This window comes from Microcebus murinus, chromosome 9 (assembly GCF_040939455.1).
Source record: "Microcebus murinus isolate Inina chromosome 9, M.murinus_Inina_mat1.0, whole genome shotgun sequence".
NCBI lineage: Eukaryota > Metazoa > Chordata > Mammalia > Primates > Cheirogaleidae > Microcebus > Microcebus murinus.
In genome coordinates, this window is record NC_134112.1 from 86144695 (window position 1) to 86166015 (window position 21321).

General features: G+C 39.0%; 1 protein-coding gene across 13 annotated transcripts in view; it reads left to right on the forward strand.

The window, feature by feature from the left end:
* Positions 1–21321, forward strand: part of CALD1 (caldesmon 1) — a 202942-nt gene that overhangs the window by 150768 nt on the left and 30853 nt on the right. For 7 of the 13 annotated variants that reach the window (XM_076006619.1, XM_076006618.1, XM_076006622.1 and 4 more), the window contains 2 exons: positions 16441–16587; positions 20041–21064. In XM_076006619.1, coding sequence (XP_075862734.1) covers positions 16441–16587; positions 20041–21064 — 1171 coding nt within the window. The remainder of the gene's footprint in view (positions 1–16440; positions 16588–20040; positions 21065–21321) is intronic. The other 6 variants (XM_076006627.1, XM_076006630.1, XM_076006625.1 and 3 more) reach the window with 1 other exon arrangement.

Here is a 21321-nt window from a genome sequence, read left to right on the forward strand (position 1 = left end):
GAAAGACATAAAAGAAACTACAAAATAAATAAAGACGGATAATCTCAAAAGGGAAGGTGTGGTCAACAGTGCCAGAGCTGTCTGTGAGGTCAAGTAAGATGGGGTGTGTAAAGGTCCATGGGACACTTTGTTCCAAAGGACAGCTCTAGAGACCACAAGCCCATAACACAATGTCTCTTTGGAGTTACAACTACTAATGTCTGGATCGAAAATACCAAACGTCATGAATATAGTGTTCTGAGATATTCAATAAGCAAAATAAACTGTCCTTTTGATAGTCTGATCACCTGGACAAGTGGTTATGATGTCTGGAACTGAACAAAATCACTTCATTGGCTCCATGTAGATACATCCCAAGGTGATGTTAGGTCAAGTACAAAACGGGTTAAGTTAACTTATAAACCTAACTCTGAAATTAAATGTATAAGTGACTAGACAGCCCATAATACAGGTGAATTAGCTATCTTAGTGACTTATCCATTGAGTGACAGAACCAGTTTTGGCTAAAGCACATGAGAATATTTCTAAAGGACTGGCTAAATCCAACATGCTCAGTTTACCTAGTTGTGCTGAGTTGTTTTGCTTTCCACAGACAGACATTGCAAAAGGCCAAAACCAACAGTAGGCTTGATAGTGAGAAGAGAGAACATAGAGGGCTATAAGAAATTTGCAAGGGAAGATGATGCAGGAGGAGTTATGGAGAAAGGCAAGTACTAGAGTAGCAGGAAAATGCAGAACAGCTCTGTTCATGAACCAACCCAAGGCCAATCACGTGACAATAAAAGAGGCTGACTGATGGCACATACATGCACATACACAAACACACACACACACACACACACACTTGAGGCAGGTTAGAGTCCACAATCTAAATGGAAAATACCAGTTGACTAAGTTTGACTTTAGCCCCTGATTATTGACTAGGTTCAAAAGTCAAATATCTTTCCTGTCCATAACCATTTGGTTTTTCTTAACGAGGAAAACACACATTTTCCAGCTCTGAACTCAAGAGGATTTTCTATATATAGTTGCAACATAATGCCATTTACAGAGAAAGTAGTATCGGAATGAGAAACAAATTCACAAAAAAATCCATTAAAACTTTTGTATTCTGAACCAATGAGCAAAATGCACTGGGCGCCTACCTAGGCAGACAGTGGCAAGAAAGGTGGTGGTTAGTAATTGCTTCCAACTTTTGGCATGAAGGAAATGAGGGAAATGTAAAGGGTTGGGGTTCCACCACCTGTATTTTTCCCAATGCTGCTTCTGTCTCCAAGCCTAGCTTTGAAGCTGCCACTCTCACTCATATGAGAAGTGGTTTAATAAGTTTTTTTCCCATCACTTCATAATAATGAAATTGAAACCTGAGAGATCATTTCTTCTTTTGGTAAATCAGTAGGCTCTCAGCTTCTGGAACTCATGATCAGAGAACAAACTCACAGCCCATGCAACATGGCAACGGGCATAGCCAGGTATTCCTGCTTCATGGAGTATCTGCCTTTGGAGTATCTGCCTTAGGGGCCACCCACAAAGCTTCTGATTGTGTGTGTGTGTTGTGTGTGTGTGTGTGTGTGTGTGTGTGTGTACGTGTACATACTTTGGCTTTGGGCAGTGGTGTTCTCCTACCTCTGTTGCTCAGAGAAGATAAACCTGTGATAACCTTAAACATCATTTTTCCAGCAAATACTCATGATCCTAGTATAGAATTGTCAGCCTTCCCCTGTACATGAAACTGAGTCCCATCTCATTGATCTGTCTGTTAGAGAAGCACTGTTGTCCTGTATTTGACACTAAAGCTTGTCAATGGCTTCGTTTTGGAGTATTTGACCTTTCTATGCTCTGACTCAGATAAATGCATATAAATTTAGGCAGCTCACCTCATGTTCAGGGACATGTTAATTAGCCTTCATAATTGCCATTGCTCAGTGTTTCCATGCCATATGCCTTTCTTGAATGTAATTTACCAAAAATAACTTATTAAATACCTACTTTGAGACAGGGCATACTGGGGAGAGGGGGCTAAAAATGTATGAAATGTGACTCCTGTTTTCAAGAAACATGGCATAGCATGGGAGACTGGGAGATAAGATAATATACAATTAACGACAAAGCAATATGTGATAAATAACTGGAGCAAAAACAAAGATTTCACAGGAGGCAAAGAGCTCCTTCCGGTTGGCTTCAGTGATGGAGGAGTGCAGCATGTGAGCTGGCCTTGGGGGACAGACAGGCTGGCTCTAGGTGAAAACAGGGAGGAGGGAAGAGCATCATAAGTTGAAGCATGATCAAAGAAAAGAAGGCAAGAGAGTCTAAAATGAAGTTAAAAGAAAAAGAAACAAAGCTTTACTGAGGTTCATTTCTGGCACCAGCACCTTCCCTTGCTTCATATTTCTGGCCACGTGTGACTGGTCTGGAGGGAAGAGCATGAGGCCCCACCCCAGGGGGCCACAGTGGGGCCTTTGCTCAGTCCTGTCTGAAAAGCAACTTGTGGCTCAAGGAAATTTACCTGTAACTGATTGGGTCAGTGGATTTATTTTCCAGTGGTAAATCTTCTCTAGTTTAAACTAAACTCACCTTCATGAAATAGACTTGTGCTTAAAAGTATTTCTGCAGAAGGGAGGGGCAGAAAGTAGCACTGATAATGCAAGCCCAGGACGTGATGAGAACCCAGCAGTGTGGACGGTAAGGCTGGCGAGCATGTGGCAGTGTGTCCTCAAACCACACTTTACCTGTTCCTTTGAGCTCAAAGTCAGAGGTGACTTTTCCAACAGAAAAGGGCATTATAACTGCTTTTCAGAAGATACTCACGCAGCAGAGAGATTTTTTTTGGAAAACGGCCCTATTTTTTGTGATTTTTGTTGTTGAAAAAGATATAAATGTGTAACCTACCAAAGCTATCAGATCTTCGTACATCACCTGGAAACATTTTCTAATCTATTTAAAAATCTCCCTAGTGAAGCATTTCAGTAGATTCTGAAGCTATTTGGTAAAAATGGAAAACTATTAATAAAACACTTGTGGATTACTTTGGAGAAACAACTGATTGACAACAAGACAGATCAGATATAAGTTCTCTAGACAAATTGAATCAAAAAAACTGTATAGTTGGTGAGGGAGATTTAATATATTAGTATTGTGCTTCAACCTGAGGAGCCAGTGGTATGTTTCTTCCATTTGTATCTATATATATTTTAGGGACTTTTTTTTTTTAAATTAAGCTTGGACTGTCATTTAAAACTTAATGCCAAAATAAACTAAATTTAGGGCCAGTCTTTCAGGTTACTGATCATAACATGTTAAGCCAAGATTTTTCAAAAATAATAAAAGTTTAATGAACATTAACAATTTAAACATTAAATATAGTTTTATTTCATTGTCCCATCCTTTTAAATTTCTGTTTAATGTGTTTTATAATATCTATAAACATTTAAATAGCATTATATCTACACAATTTATAAATGAATATACATATATGTATAAGTGCATATATATACATATATGAATATATAATGTTATCAGGGCATGCTTAATGTTTTTAATTGATAAAACATGGGAATCAACAAATTTTCTTGTAAAGGCTAAAAAAAATAATATATATTTTCAAGTTTGTGAGCTATATAGTCTCTGTCATTACTTAGCTCTGGCAAAAACAGCCATCAGTGATACAGGCATGATTGTGTTCCTATAAAACTTTATTTACAAAAAACAGGGTGAGCTGGATTTGGCCTGCGGGACATAGTTTGTCAATCTCTGGCCCAGATGACTGAAGTTCTTTGTTAATCTCCAGAACACCCTAAGAAAGCTCCTATGTTAGAAAGAAAACAGGTAAAAACCTGGGTCAATCCTGATTTTATAATTACTTGTATGAGTCACTTCACCTCTTAGATCTCAGGCTATCATGTATAAAATGTGCAGCTTGAATTCAAAATAACATCCAAAATTCCTTCTAGTTTTATCTATGATCCTAAAACCTATGCCATAGCAGTAGATTTCAGCTGGGATCTGATTTAGAAGCAGAATACGTGAAAATCCAATTTAAGGCTATGTGGGCAAAGTGAGTGCAAGACAGTGGAGAGGTGGCAAGAATGAAAAAGGAGAGAAATTCCATTCTGCGATATGGATAGTCACAGCTATTGCTCCTCAGGGACCCTCCACGGTGCTACGGTTCTAAATGATTGTTGGATTTGCCAAAGTCTCCTCTTGCAGCTAAGACTGATGGAGCCCTGGATTTGGGGTAGCTGGCCCTCATTTCTTTTATTTCTTGGGGAAAGCTGCAGAGTGAGATGAAACACCTGGAGTGGAGGCTGAAACTAGCGATTCCTCCCTGCATGCTACCCTTTAAGGCCTCCTTTGCTCAGGGCCGCGCCAAGACCTTCGGAAGGAGCTTACGCTTTGCACAGTGTTGGTCTGCTCTTCCCAGTTATTAGAAGTCGTCCTGTACGTGCCAGGCACGACTGGAGCTTCACTAATGCCCTTCATGCCTTCCAAGCCCCAGCCAGACGGGATTGTTTGTTTTTCCATGTCCATGTTTCCTGACTTTGCAGCCTTGCTGTTTGAGCTCTCTGTTTGTAGAAAGGTCCTCTTTCATCCTTCCAGCTCCCAGTCCTAGCCATCCCAAAATATCCAGCTCGAATACCACTTTCTTCGTGAAGCCTTCTCTGATCCCTTAGTTGGAACTGTCTTCCTCCTCTAAACTTTAAATCACTTTATCTATAAGTCCCCTATAATATTTACCACATTCTACCTACTATCACATGCTTAGACATGTCTTAGCTTCCCTACAAGATTACAAACTCCTTTCAGGGGTTTAATTCATCTTGGCTTTTGCCCTGAGTGGCTTGAACAGAGCAAATGCTTAATAAACATGTGTTGAATGGATGTGCTAATTCCAGCCACCCAGGTGTCACCTGTTTTCATGTTAGAGCAGCAAGCCTTACCAACCAGCATCCCACTACGGCAAGTTAAGACTCCTTCTTGATATCTGGCATGTTGCCCACCACCTCCTCCTCGGAATCATGCAGCCCCCTCTGCAGCCCAGGGCTTACCACTCTCACCGCCCACCTGATCGAACTCTCCTCCCCTCCAAGTCCAGATTCCACGTGGATCAGTGGTTCAGTCAGGGAGAGGAATGTACACAAGACTAGAAACCCATAAGCCAATGCCAGTGCTATAACTTTGTCATTTATAATTCAAAAGTATGATATTTTTGAGTAGTCATTTAGCTCCACTATTGCAGCAGTTCCTCCTCTATTAGCTAACAATTTTGAGGAATTAGTGATTGCACTGGTATCTACTAAGAAGACAGCATAAGCCTTATGGGTTAATAACATGGCCAATACAGTAGAAGTCCTATCCCTGCTGGTCCAGGACAGGTACCCTCAAGTCATTTAAGGGCTGTCCAAGAACATCTGTAATACCCATACCTCCCTCTCTCAGGGCCCTGGCTCTCTGAGTCTTAAGCTGTTGGTGATTCTAATTCAATGCCACACACAAATTTGGGTGCTTAATGATTTAATATTTCCCTATCTGTTAAAACATTTGCATTTTTATGGAGGTCTTCTATTAACTCAAAGGGAGTCTTTAAGCATGAAAGAAGATTTCCTTCGCTTTTGTTTGGTCAGCCTGGCTTTTTACCAAATCACAACAAATAGTTGTTTGCTTTTTGCCCTCCACATTGAGCAGGCCATGTCTTAGGTAAGGTTTCCACCAGTTTAGGAAGATGACCCACCATGGAGCAGAGCAGACTCTTTGACTTTTTTTTCCTAATGGTAGGGAGGTTGGACCCATTAGATTAGACTTGGTCGGCTACCAAGTCCCCTGCAAGAATCAGTGTTCTTTCCAACGGGCCAAACATCCAGGATTTGGCCTTTCGTTTCCCATTTCCGGTCTCCACTTGAAGTTTGTCTTTCTGCTTGCTACCACTTGTACACAAAACTCTGCAATTCTAGCACATGGAGCCCATTGGATATTAGATAAGTTTGTGCAGTACCTCTAAGAGTCAGGGAGGGAGTATTCACCCCAAAATGTGCTTTCTTGTTAGAAGGACAGCCACTTCTTCTACTAGCAGTGCTAGAAACAACACCCCAGTGTCCTGTCAATGTGTAAGAGCTTTCTGTTTCCGAAGAGGAGGTGAGGAATGCAAGAGGGAGAGACAAGGCGGGAGGCGATGCCACTCGAATGGAAAGGAGCACTGGGAACGGAGGAAATGAGTAGCAAATCTTTTTCCAATTAAGAAAAATGAGAGTGGAAGCAGAAAAACTCCAGAGGGCACTTTTGGGGAGGGAAAGATCATAAAAGGCCTGTTATGAAAATCCATTACCCATAAATTTCCTCACATTAAGCACTGGCTGTCTAGAGAGGATGCTGAGAATCCGCTCAGCTGACACAGGAGATGGGACTCAACTTAGCGGTGTCCACATGTGTGCATTGTGCCACTTCTATCAGCATGTCTGCAATCCCACTTTCCCTTGCCAGGGTTGCCTTTAATTAGTCACAGGTTTATTATCTCCATTGAAGGACATCTTGTTTTCATTTTTCTGATCACTTTCTTTTGTCAGATGTTTTACCAGTTTGATAGCGGTCCCATAAGGTGAAGCTCCACCGCGGGAAATGATGGACTTCTGTGCCACATCACACAAATACTTCAAATTTGGGAGTAAGACTTGAATTTCTAGATCACTCTGAGACTCATCTAAAATGGGTTCATAATTTTTACATTTGAAGATGGAAATGGAAATTTCTGTTTCTAGGAGACAGTCTTTGGATATGAAAAGAATTTGCTTGTTTATATACCTGTGGTCAGATGCAGCTGCACCAACTCAGCTGGTAGAAATGTGGGAATCTCCCTACCCGCTGCTCCGGAGCAGGTGTGAGTTACTTGTGTATCCAGATGCAGGCCTCTGTGCAAGAGTCTGGCAAAATGTAGTGTTCCCAGCATAGACACCTGGGTCGGAAATGCTTTCTAATGTTTTGCTTTTAAAAAACTGACTAAGCCCAAGGTGTATTGTCCACATCTACGATGCACATTAAAGCAAGATTGTCCTTTGATAGACACATCGTCAGAGAACAGCCCCAGATATCAGACTTTGCTTTTGACTAACAACATTTTATATTTCTTTTTTTTTTTTTTTGAGACAGAGTTTCCCTTTGTTGCCCAGGCTAGAGTGAGTGCCATGGCATCAGCCTAGCTCACAGCAACCTCAATCTCCTGGGCTCAAGCAATCCTCCTGCCTCAGCCTCCCGAGTAGCTGGGGCTACAGGCATGCACCACCGTGCTCAGCTAATTTTTTCTGTATATATCAGTTGGCCAATTAATTTCTTTCTATTTATGATAGAGACGGGGTCTCGCTCTTGCTCAGGCTGATTTCGAACTCCTGACCTCGAGCAATCCACCCGCCTCGGCCTCCCAGAGAGCTAGGATTACAGGCGTGAGCCACCGCGCCCGGCCGACTGACAACATTTTAAAAGGTCTAAGTTCATTAAGGATCATATTTATTTAATATTCTCATTCATTATTTAATATTCTTATTAGCCAAAGAATTCCTGGTTGGGGATGACGAAAGGTAGCCTTTATGAAAACACAGGTGGTAACGTGGGCTTTTCTCAAGCAGTCACCTTCATACCAGTTGAATCTTAAGTAAAAGTGGAAAGAGAGGAAGGAAGTTTGGCTATTTTATTTTAATTATCTTCCTGGCCACTTAAACATTTCTCTTAACTCCTTTTCATAATATTAATAAATATCTTTGCCACCCTCAAGCCTCTCTTTCTATACCTACCCTTTGTAAACATTATAAATTAAAAAGTGAATATTTGTATCTGAGCAGGCTTATTTTAATGGGGTGGGGTAGATGGGGTGGTACAAATTCTGTCCTGTTTATGACAAAATTAATAGATGTTAGTTTATCTCAGGAAACAGTCATGGAATGATCCCTCCAAAATCTGAATTTAATGGGTTGGGCAGATGCATTCTCTCTTTTAAAAATAAATGTGAGAAAAATAACAATAGGAAAGTCAATCCAGATTATATTCATTTTATCACTACTGAATACTACAAATCATTTATGGACTTCCTAAAAGAAAATAACACCAGTTGAAGAGAAGTTAGACATTTATCCCATCCAAACTGTAATCCCAAGAATTGTTTAGAAAACCCCATGCTTCATTTATCATTACAAACTGCAGCTCTTCATATAAACATAGATGAATCTCAAAAACATAATGTTGTGGGAAAGAAGCCAATCACAGAATGCATACAGTATCATTATGTATAGTTTTCAAAAGGCAAAACTAGAAACAAATATATTATTTAGGGATCCGTAACATGGTGCTAAAACTACAAAGAAAAGCAAGAGAATAATTCAGATATCCCAAAATTCAGGCTCCCGGTTATTTGTAGGTACAATATAATTCATAATAAAAGTCTTTAATTTAAAGCAATGAACCCAAACAATTAGAATCCATCATGTTACATTTCCTGTGGCCATGTGCATCAATTCAGAAATGAGCGTTTAAGCTGGGGACTGTGCCTCCCATGGAGCAGGACCATTCTGAGCACTGTCCTCCTATAATGCAGAGTCAGAATCAGAACTCCCAGTTGTCCCCAGTTGTCCTCTTCTGACCATACATGATCATCACATCCGACCTTTTGTTGGACAGGACGTTGCAGGTATAATGACACTAAGAACCAGCCTGCTGTGATTTTTGTAGACAGGAGGGGAAGAGGTTTTTATTTCACCATCTGCTGTTTTCCTTCTACTCTGCTGTGCAGCATGGCCTGTAGTTATAGAAACTCATGTGATGATGGGATGGCACCCTTGTATAAGGCAAAGAGTGGGCTGGTGGTGATAACTTGTGAGGATATACATAAGAACACTGGGGTTTGCAAGCGCACGAGGTTTTATTATTGAGAACCCAAATGTACGGTTGGTATGGAAACTTTAGAGATTCTCAAATGTGCCTGAGTATGGGACAGTGGGGTGGGAGAAGGGGGAATAGATGGAGTGGGACATACGTCTCTTCTTGGGTAATTTTTTTCAAAGTAACGTACCCCCTTGTGTACCTTCACTCCAGCAAAAAGGCACGACACTGACATAGCAATGAACCCTACAATGACATAATGCAGCACACTTCCACCAAAAATTTGTTTTCTAAATCCAAGGGGCTTTCTTTCACTCTATCCTATATTAATTGCTAACAAACCAATTGACTATTGACTATTAATAAATGTCTACCATTTTATGCCTTGAAAAATTTATTTTCTTGGCTGCTTTTCTTTTTCCATTGTAATTTTTAATGCCTTCCTTTAAGGACTCCAAGGGAAAAAATTCAGAGTTGGACTTGATGTACATTAAATAAAACCACAACATTTCGCAGACACCGCATATAAATAAAATCATATTTAAGAGCCTGGAATGTTTCTATAAACTTCTTTTAACTTTCAAACATATAGTAAATCTGCAGGGCAAGTATTACTTATTTCAGTAGCTCAGGATTTTCCCTCCTGATCACAGCATGGCCAGAGATTTTGCTAAGAGTGTTTGAGCAATTTAAAGGGCTGGCTGGATATGTCTGGAGAATTTGCTTGCATTTCATATTTTGAAAGAAAATCACTGGGGGTTTGGGGTACATGAAAAAGAATAATGAAAGTGTGTGTGAGTCATTTTGCCTCCAAATAGTGGATGAGCTTATTTTTCAACCCACGTGAGGTTTTCAGTTGGATCTCAGGCCAAGACAGTGACATTGGCAGCACCAATAATGATGGAAATCAAAGAAAAGTAATTGACTAAGAAGTCACACTTTGGGGCTGTGAGCCCCAGGTGTTTTCCTGGGGTGGGGGGTGGCCTGCATCAGGAGTGTACAGCTGCACAAAACTAGGGCAGGATGGTGCTCTGGATTGAGGGTCTGAATAACAAGCCCGAAATGTCCTTCAACGAATACCACTTTCTCTCGAATGACTTATTGCATGAAAGTGGAGGTACAGGGGGACACAGAAAGATCAGAGCTGATCGTGGGGCCCAGGCAACTGTCCCCTGGCTTGTAAGTTTTTATGCATTTACAGATGGAGAACGTCCATAGGACTTATTATTTCAGTCGATGAATTTATTCGATCTGTTGGAATTTTAGGTAGGGTATTGTTTTTTTAGGAATATGACAGAAACAATTAAGGAAAATAAAGGGACTTGGAAACTTTGATCTGAATGGGGTCCTCTAATTAAATCTTTTCTAACTGGGCCTCCTTAGAGTGCTTTGAGCCTTTTATTTTCTCTCAGGCTTGTTCTCACTTACCCTGTGGGTCTGTGTATGTGGCTGTACACGTGTGTGTGCTTACCGAGCATGGGGAATGTTGAAGTACACAACAAGATGGAAGGTGACAATTCACATCTGTTCGGTAATGCTCTTGTGATCACTTTCAATAGAGCAGTGGTTCTCTAGTGAAGTTTTTGAAAAAGATTCCCAAATTCTTATCCATACCAAGTATTTTCTTTAGTCTGGTAAATACTTGTCTCATGTATGAAAAAATGTATAGATGCAGTGGTTTATAGGATATAGATTCCTTTTTATGCATTATTAAAGTTATGGATACTTTGTAAACAGTTTTATCAATAAATAACAAAAGTATAAGCAATTGTCATATCTTAATTTTTCTTGATCTTTTAAAAGGAACCTCATTCTTAAAATGTTAGAAAAGATATAGATTAAATCTTTTCTTTGATCCTGTCAGTTAGCAGTGGACTATCTTAATTTATGTTGACCCAACTTGGGTATTTGAAATGACAGAGCATGTGCTTTTAAACTGAAACAAGTACTGTGAAGGACAATTTGATAGAATCTTTTAAATTTATAACAAATACATACTATTCCACTTCTTAGTATCTACCCTCAAGAAACACAATACAGGGGAAAAAAATGGAAGAAAGCCCAAAATGTCTATGGATAGGAAGATGGTTAATAAACTATGAGATCCCTATTGGGTAGATGGCAAGAATAAGGTATGCCTTGGTGAATTGATTTTGAAAAGTCATCAAACATACTACTAAATTTTTTTAAATTGCAAAATGATAACTATATCATGCATACCATGTATGGAAAAATATAGAATAGTCTGATTGCAAATCCAAACTTGATTAACTATTTGGCCATCCAGTTAATTACTCAGCGTAGTACTGTGAGTATCAACATGAAATAAGTAAATTTGTACTCACTCTCAACTGTACACCTTTGTCATTTTTGCTGGGTGTTTAATGCTCCTAAAATACATGTAATAAAATCAGCCCCTGCCCCTGCAATAAAAATGGCTATTATTTTTTCCCTTATTTCATTTTTAAACATGGCTTCCTGATGAGAGATCTGGTTTTGTTAATAAAATGCTATTGCCAGCATTTTACTTGCAGACTTTAAGGATAATGTCATATAGACTCAAATCAGAACGTAGCAACACAGAAAAAAGACAAAATGAAAGGGAGTCGGAGCAACACTCTTCAAACTTTGGGGAACATGGGCTACAAACAAAACAAAACAATCTGAACTTTAGGTAAGGTTATAATAAGAATTTTTCCAGTGTTCCACACATTTTGAGAAATATTTGGTGGAGAAGCTGGGGCGAGGGGTCTGCACAGCAGCAGGACAACTGGTGCCTTGCTCCAGTGTCCTGTTGGGGAAGCTTCCACCAGTCCCTCTCTCATCTGGTGTACATTTAGACCCTGGCTCACCCACATGTACAGACAGAGTCCTCACTGATTTTCCTTATTTGCCGTGTCTGCAATAGTTTTATTCATTTGAATTTTCTATCTAAAAGGCACAGGATGTAACATGGTTATCCTGTTACTTGAATATACTGAGGCAGCAGAGCTCTGGTGGTAAAGACTTAAGTTGTCTTTGGTGTAAAAGCCACAGCATTACAAGAGAGTTTTCCCATTGCATGGATCTGTTTTTTCTTATCACGTGTAACACCAGGGCCTTTAAGCAATGGCTCTAGGCATGGAAGAAAAGCCAGTCCTCTTCTACTTTTACATACCACTGACACCGTCAAAGAACATCCTGTAATTATTGTGGGCTTTTATGATTGTTTTTTCAAATCCACAAATGATCTGTGAAGCCACTCACTATTAAATAAAATGTCTGATCGATCAGAATTCTTGAGTTTCCCACCCATGCTGGTTGGAAGAGAGTTTACTCTGGAGTATTCTGCTTCGTTTCTTGGTAACTGCCTTTGCTCATCTCTTGGCATGAATACTTAGAGAAGGGTATGATCGATCTTTCTGTGGGAAGGCCAGCTAACAGAAAAACAGCTTACCAGAAACAGCTTATAGAGACAATCTAGGGTGTGTGTGTGCGTGTGTGTGTGTGTGCGTGTGTGTATGTGTGTTAATGAATATTCATAAAAGTTGCTTTACAGATCATGTGTGGATTTTTAAAAAATTGCAGTAAAATGCATTTGGTTAAAACACTATTAAACACAGTCCAGTCATTATCAGATGATTCAGAGGGACTTCACATCCCACACTGCTTCTGACTCATCTGGGAACATCAGTTGTCTTTGTTCTGTAGAAGATGGGCAGACTAGTTAATACAGAGTCTGCTGAATTTTCACAGAAGGAACAAAAGGATCGTTACGCTTTTATTACAACCCAGTGGCTGGTGAGGTATGATTTTTTACTAGTCAGCAATATTTCAAATACATTTCAGTCTGGCGTGTGGAAAATCAGAAATGCTAACATTTTGTCTTTAACGGAAGCATGAAGCAGAGCTTGTGCTATCATTTGGATATATTAAAGATACACTTGCCTGTATTTTTGGACAAATTCTGCTTTATTTGTGAAATTACCACTCATACATTGCTGGTGTTATATACCTTCCTGGATGGCAAATTGCCAATGCATATCAGAAACCTTTAAAGTGAACATACTCTTAAACTCAAAAAATCTAACTTCTGAGAAATTTTCCCAAGTAAATAATTGAACAAATGGTAAAAAGTATATCTATAATGATGTCCTTTGCAGCATTGTTTTTAAGAACATGAAGTTGGAAAAATCCTTAAATGTCTGTCAGTAGACAATTTGTTAAAGAGATTATAGTACATCTGTAGAATTATTTATGTGTACACATATACATTCTATGTATTAATATATACATATAGGTATATACATACACATAGAATATTGTATTGCTATTGAAATTATATTTTACTAATGTTAAAAATAGTCATAAACAAGGTAAATTAAAGAAATGGCTTATGAAGTGATATGTATAACATGATCCTACTTTATTAAAAATGAAAACATAGGAAAATATCTGATATATATCAAATATTAATATATCAAATATTATCAGAATATATCGAATATTATCACATTCATATTTGGGTGGTATGATCCCAGGGAGCTGGTTTTTACTTTCTCTTTTATATTAATATATTTTGTATTGTCTGGTTTTTAAAAATAATGTGTTGCCTTTAGAATCCAAAAGAATAAACAATTAAGTTTATTTTTCAATTTTGAAAGAAAAAAATAAACCTGTAGTGTTGGTATGAAGGGTAGGTTGCCATTGGGGAGGTGTCTAAAAGCTACGGAAGTACTGTGTGCTTTGCATGCTGAAGGCTACTGAAGAGGGTCTCACAGTTGAAGAATGTCCACACCTGTTAAGTCCTTTGACATGGGCACGATTTCACATGCAAAGTATAAAGTCAACCAATATGTTATTGAGCCAGCTACTGGGCATGTTGTGGTTGAAAATACCATGAAACCATTTTGGCTTTTTTGTGTGTATTTAGCTTTGTAAACAATTTTAATGTTCCTTTATTAGTCGTAGTAAAAGATCCTTAAAAGTCTAGTTCTGGTAAGCATGTATCCTAGAAAAGGAGCTACCAATGGAGAGTGGTTACCTGTAAATTTTAATCTGTACCAAGCAAGAAGAGTTAGAAGAGAAAATGGAGATGACCTGGTTGTTCAGGTCCCTTCTCCAATGAGAAATAGAGGATGAAGAAAGGTTAAGTGTGACATGCCCTCGGTGACAAATCTAGTTCATGTCAGAGCTAATGACCAGCAACATCTAGCCATGATGCATATTGAGTAGGTAGAAGGAGAAAGACGGTAACATCTCACATCTTTCAAGTATAGGGGGAAATTAAAGGCTTAAAATTCAATTCTATTAAGGAGAGGGAGGAGTTTTGCTTGTAGCATAGGAATGTCCTATGTGGAGCTTTTATGCCTCTTGCTTATCTTGGAAGAGAAAGGCCCAAGTATATCCATGTCCTCATGGCTGATCCAGAAATACAGAAAAGCAAATTAAGACTTTCTGTTTGATTAGCCTGGGAAGCAGTCATTAAGGACTCATTCTCCCTGCTAGGGTTAAAGCTGTCTACTGAGAATTAAGCCAAAGGAATATTAGGCCAAGAATCTGAAGGGTGAAGCCAAACCACTGGGAAGGACTTTTGACTACAAACTTCAATGTGATTGAATTAGAAAGGAACATGCAAATCATGTCATGTTGTCACCTCAAACTCAACAAGTCTAAAATTGAACACTCATCTTTCCTCCCAAAGCAGCTCCTTAACTGAACTTTCCTAAGACATTGCAGTAAAGAACATTTTGCCATAATATTATTTCATTTGATTGTCGCTCACAAGGAAATTTAACTCAGGTTAATCAAAGGGCTGCAAATTAGTTAAGAGACCAGTTTTAAAACCAGGTTGTCTGGTGTTTAGACATCTAGTCATCTATCATCAACTATATCACACTGCCCTTCTCTCCAGATTTGTGGAACTAAACCAGTTAGTTTTATAGATTTACTAAGTGACACTTTTTGTGCATTTGAACATTGCACGCTAGCAGATTTTAGTAAATAAGTCAGATTTTCTCAAATAGCAAAGAACAAACCAACGAACCTTCAGAATTGCTAATCTTGTTTTTTATAAGATACCTTGGTGAAAAAACATTCATAGCATTTTATTATGAAAGTGAGAAGATGAAACAGATGAAATAAAGTACTGGATCTAAGCCTGAAAGTACCTAGTTTATAAATCTAATATAAACAAACCATCATCAGTCACGTTAGGTTCATATTATTGGTATAAATAGTATGGTTCCGCTGTTTTGTTTGATTTGTAAATCATTTTGGCTTTGTAGTTATGTAAGAATTATAAGCATGTTCTAGAGCTCTGCTATACATTATGCCTCTAGTTAACAATACTATATCATACACTTAAAATTTTGTTAAGAGGCTAGATCTCATGTTAAGTATTCTTACCACAATAAAAAAAAGTACTATTCATGTGAAAGGTTTATATATCATAATTTCTAGTTGTAAATATGTAATAAAGTAACATTGTAATAAAAACACTTTAAGTCTCCAATCCTATCCCCATCCCCATCCCTAACCCCCTGACCCATCTGGCCAGCTCACCCCAGACTGGCCAGCAGTACCCATGCCTTCTTGTCATTCTATACCTCAGGACATGTTAAACCTTCAAAAGGAGCCAAGTCAACCATGCAGGCCATTTCTTCTCGAGTTGGAGCATCTGAAGTTTCCCAGCCCTAATTCTTTGAGAATAAGTATTAGGGGACATATATCTAGCACGGTGATACTGATTGTATAATTTGCTTAAGATAAAACTGTAAAACCTAAATATTGTATACATAGGTGATGCTCTCTGTGTCTCTTCTATCTGCCTCAGCCCTGAGGCTTCTATCTAAATATCTACCTGTGGGTTACTGTGACATGCCCGGTGTGTGGGTGATGTGATACTAAAGCATGTTTTAGAGCAAAAAGAGGAGGCCTTAGAGCAAGCTGCTGCCCCTTCAAAGTACACTGACTCTAAAGCCTCCTACCAATTGTAACACCCCGTCCCTCCAGTGAAAAGGAACTGAAAAGAAAAACAAAAGCAAAGTACAAAAAAAAATACCCTGTTCCCAATTGTAATTAGCAATTTTGGCTTATTAACACCAATTAATTTTGGCTTATGCTACCCTGTTTGGTAGCATAACTTGATTCTTTTCTAATCTTTGTGACATGTCTATGCAAATAATTCACATGACCTGCTGAATCCATTTTATTAATAATATGTATTTCAATTATTTTTGGTTCAATACTTTGGATTTATGCTTCTAAATCTTACATACTGATAATTAGTTTAGTAAGGAAATCTAAATATGCGAACCCACAATTTCCAAAGGCAACCTGCTTTTGTGTGGATATTTTTAGTTTAAGCCGTTATTTGATCATTGTAAATGACCCTCTTTAGTTATTGGATTAATGCTTTTCAAATACTTAAAAGTCTAAAAACTAGTTGATTGGGTCTCAAAACTTGAGGAACCATCCTTTTAGAACTCTGTGGTTCTTTAAGTAGTCAAGTTCAGAGAAGGGCTCAGGGCTGTTCCTACCAAGAAGCTGGTGGAGATAGTTGGCAGGTGACATGCTCAGTAGATTGTCTTTGCAATGTTGCAGAATTGCCTACCAGAGGAACGACGATGATGAGGAAGAGGCGGCCCGGGAACGGCGCCGCCGAGCCCGACAGGAAAGGCTGCGGCAGAAGCAAGAGGAAGAATCCTTGGGACAGGTGACCGACCAGGTGGAAGTTAATGCCCAGAACAGGTACCATCCTCTTTCAAATGATGAATTTCTAACTTGTGTCTTAGCCTGTGTGTTGGACAGAATTTGTCAGGCAAAGCATTCCATTCTCATCGCAATAAACCCTTTTTTAGCTCATCTAACTTGTTCAATTATTTTATGGTCATTTTTTGGACAACTAATCAGATTGGACAATCAATCTGATTTAGACATTAGGATACCACTATTTATGTCACCCCTCAACCCAACCCATTCCCATCTTCTAAACATACTTCGGTTGAAATTTTTTATTGTATTTCATAATCTAGTATTTTTAAATGTATTAAATATGGTGAGTTATATCTTTAAATAAGGAGAACTATTTATATTCATTCTATAGAGTATTGCTATCTGTTTTGAACTGAAGAGTTATTAGTTTAATAGAGTCCTTTGTGCCTACCAGTAACCCATGAATTTTAAAAGTAGGCATGAATGGCAGATGTCTTCTTTTTCCTAATATTCAGCCTAAATCAATATTCTCTGATCACTATAATATTCAGCAAGATGCAGATTCCTGCATTTAATGTGAGTATTCAAACATGCTTAATGATCTATTACTATATCTTTTCCTACTCAGGCCCTAGTAGAAATCAGGGAAGTCAAGAATGCCTAATAGTTTCAACTTCTTCAAAAAAGAGATTTTACAACAGAAATAAAGTCACAGGGTTCATTATGCTAATGGTCAGTATATGTCACTTATATACCTCAAGGTCTAGAAAGGATGAGGATATTTTGGGGGGATGGAGAAAAAATAATTTTAATTTAAAACTATGGACAGATTAAATATGATGGATCCGCTCTATACGATCTCACATGTGGCTGTGGTTTTAGTTTGTTTTGTCTAATTCAGTCTATTTAGAAAATTCTAAAGGGAAAGGGTCCTACCCTCTTTAACTCAAATTTGGAAGCTGTATCAGAAGGTTTCTGAAAGCAATCTTAAAATGCTGGCAGGCAGGATAAATTGAACAAGGAAGCTTATTGGTTAGGTGAAGAGATAGAGACGTTGTCCCTTGGTAAGTAGCTCCTAAGTGGGGAGAAAACATTGCAAAGAGGTTGCAAGTATGATCTCTGGGGTTCACTAACTGGCTTTGAATCCCAATTCGGCCTTTAACTAACTGTGTTTCTTCTCTTCAGTGGAAATAAAAATTATACTTTTCTCTTAAAAATGTTGTTAAACTTAATTTAGGTGATGATGTATGTAAAATGTGTAGTGCCTTTAACACAGTAAGCACTCAATAAATTTTCACTATTAGCAGTCTTATAGGAGAGCAGCATAGTCATTCACTGCCTTTTCTATTTTTAAGCTAAAGGAGAAGGGATGGAATGGGTTTGGAAAATGACATTTTGAGGTCTTTCCTGAATCTAGTTATAAGAGAGTGACCAATAATGGCTTAAAAAATTACTAGAGGTCTGTCGTTTTCTTGCTTTTGAAACCTTGCTTCTGCTTGTGTTTCTCTTCTGTTTTCACATTTTGTTATTATTAGTTATTTCATGGGTGTTGATTGACCCAAAATTCTTTATTTTTAGGATAAAATATTTTTGTTCTTTATTTTTATTTTATTTTTCTTTATTTTATGTTTAGAAAAGCATATTCAAGTCTGAGAATACATGATTTATCTCTGACATATTAATTAGCCGCAAAAGGAATAAGTCTTCTTGGGGCTAAACAGGTATAACTGGCACTTAATATCTATTAATGATTGTTGTCATGATATATAAATAGGCAAAGAAAGGTTCAATACAGTTTGTTGGTTTCTTACCTTAAGAATACTTTAATATGGCTAGCACTTTGAATTTTGGTACATTTTTAAAATTATTAGAATTCAGTTGACCCAAATGACTTAAATATAGACTTTTGCCCTTACATTCTAAACTCTTTGTATTTTTAGGGACATTTGATCCTCATATGTCTAATTCATGTAGATAGTATCCTGCAGCAAAAGCTAAGGCCAAGAAAGTTTAAAATCTAGCCTTTACTCTGCCATTTTTTGTTGTTAAATATGAAATGTGTTTTTCCAAAATTAAGTGAACTTGAACTTCAAAAAGGCCAAGTTCGATATGAACCATGAAACTTGATGGAGTTTCTAAACATTGCAAGATGTATTCTTCCAACTCTGGTTACAATTCTGGTATCACATGACTGGTTGTTTTCTGCCAGTAGAGACCAACTGACTTGTCCAGCATCCTGCAATAGTGAGTGAGGTGCTGGACATGGAAGACTTTGGTTTTAGAGATTTTCTTTGCCTTTTTTATAAATATCAAATTTAACTGTCCATTGTCCACTGTGGAAAAAGAAGGACAAGAAACCCTTTACTCATGGAGATCTTGACAAAGAAGGTAGATAGTGTATGCACTAGTTAGAGTAATGCTGGCCATACCAAAGAGCAGCCCCCAAATTTTAGTATTTAATGCAGTAACACATACCAATCCAGTGCAGGTATTTCTGTCAGTAGGTGGAAGCAATCAGCTCTCCTCTTTCATTTTGCAATACTGCCAACCCCTAGTCTTCTGATCTAGCACCCAGCAGACAGAGAGGATAGAGAATGCACCTCTGCCTCTTAATTGCCTTGGTTTAGACACTTCTGTTTACATTTCATTGGCAATTATTGGTCACATTGGCCCCACCTGGATGCACGGAGGAGGAGTGGGTAGGAAATGCAATCCTTGACTGGCAGTCACTCCCCCATGACTATGCAAGGAGGAGCAGGAATTGCAATGGACACTTAGATGTCTCTTCCATGAAGGTCATTCATTGGTGAGTGTAGAATCTCCACAACTGTAACTTTCACTCCCTTTCTCTCAGAGTACCTTGTGTCTTACCAATCCAGATCAGGAATTCTAAAAGACTTGGTGACATGTGAGAATACTATATGACACTAGAGGAATTCACTCATTATTTCAGTTTGGTCCTTGTCTTAGTTTGAATTCCCCAAGAAGCTGGTCTTAAACAAAGATTTGAGTGCAAGCTGTTTATTAGTAATGTGATCCCAGGAAACACTGGTAGGGGTGTGGGGAAGTGCGACCGAGAAGGGAAGGCAACCAAATAAAGGTTGCATTACCCAGCAGGTCACCACTGTGGGTATCTGGAGCTTAACTCCACTGGGGAACTCTAAGGTCTCATGTGGAACATGATTTATCCAACTCAAAAGGTGAGGGGTGCACCTTTATACATGTATACACTAATGTATCCATTTATACACTAATGCTCATCAGTTTTGTTTTGTTTTGTTTTGTTTTGTTTTTTTACATTAATACCCAAGCACTTCTGGCATGTTGAATAGACTCCAGTGGCCAGAGAAAGACCGAGGGCATGTACTAAAATGGTAACGTCCCGGGGGATGTGGGCATCTGCTGGAGTCCTGGGTAGCACAGGCTGTATGAATGCAGCTGACTGTGAATCAGCAAGCTGTCTTTGGTGTCGCTCTCTCTGTTGTACAGTGTGCCCGACGAGGAGGCCAAGACAAGCACCACAAACGCTCAGGTGGAAGGGGATGACGAGGCTGCCTTGCTGGAGCGCCTGGCTCGGCGGGAGGAGAGACGCCAGAAACGCCTGCAGGAAGCTCTGGAGCGACAGAAGGAGTTCGACCCAACAGTAACAGATGCGAGTCTGTCGCTCCCCAGCAGAAGAATGCAAAATGACACGGCAGAAAACGAAACTGCAGAGAAGGAAGAGAAAAATGAAAGTCGCCAAGAAAGATACGAGATAGAGGAAACACAAATAGTGACCAAGTCCTACCAGAAGAATGACTGGAGGGATGCTGAAGAGAACAAGAAAGAAAAGGAAAAGGAGGAGGAAGAGGAGGAGGATGAGAAGCCAAAGCAAAGGAGCATTGGAGACAATCAGGTAGAGGCGATGGTAGAAGAGAATACAGCAGAAAGCCAAGAGGAAACAGTGGTAATGTCATTGAAAAATGGGCAAATCAGTGCAGAAGAGCCTAAACTAGAGGAGGAGAGGGAACAAGGTTCAGATGAGATTCCCCATAACGAAAAGACGGAAGATGAGGACAGGGAAAGAGCTGAGGCTGAGAGGGCAAGGTTGGAAGCAGAAGAAAGAGAAAGAATCAAAGCCGAGCAAGAGAAAAAGATAGCAGATGAGCAGGCAAGAATTGAAGCAGAAGAAAAAGCAGCTCTCCAAGAAAGAGAAAGGAGGGAGGCAGAGGAGAGAGAAAGGAGGGAGGCAGAGGAGAGAGAAAAGAGGGAGGCAGAGGAGAGAAAAAGGAGGGAAACAGAGGAGAGAGAAAGGAAAAAGCAGGAAGAGAAAAGGGCAGCAGAGGAGAGGCAGAGGGCAAAGGCAGAGGAGGAGAAGGCTAAGATAGAAGAGCAGAAACTCAACAAGCAGCTAGAAGAGAAAAGACGCACAATGCAAGAGACAAAGGTACAAGGGGAAAAGATAGAAGGGAAACAGGTAAATGAAAAGAAAGCGCAAGAAGATAAACTCCAGACACCTGTCCTAAAGAAACAGGTACAGTAAACATTTTGCACCAAATGTGTGATGCCTGTGACTTACGAGAAATGTAATGCACATGAAATTGGGGACTGAGGCCACATGCGTACAGCCCACATGCTTGATCCTTTGGCAAGCTATTCATTTTTTCATGCCATAGCAATATGCAAGCACGAAGCAAGCAGTTGATGGCTAAATATTCAATCAACCAAATTTACTGGGACAGCCAGAGAGAAACTAATTGCTCTGTGCTTGGTTGTTATGAACACCAAAAA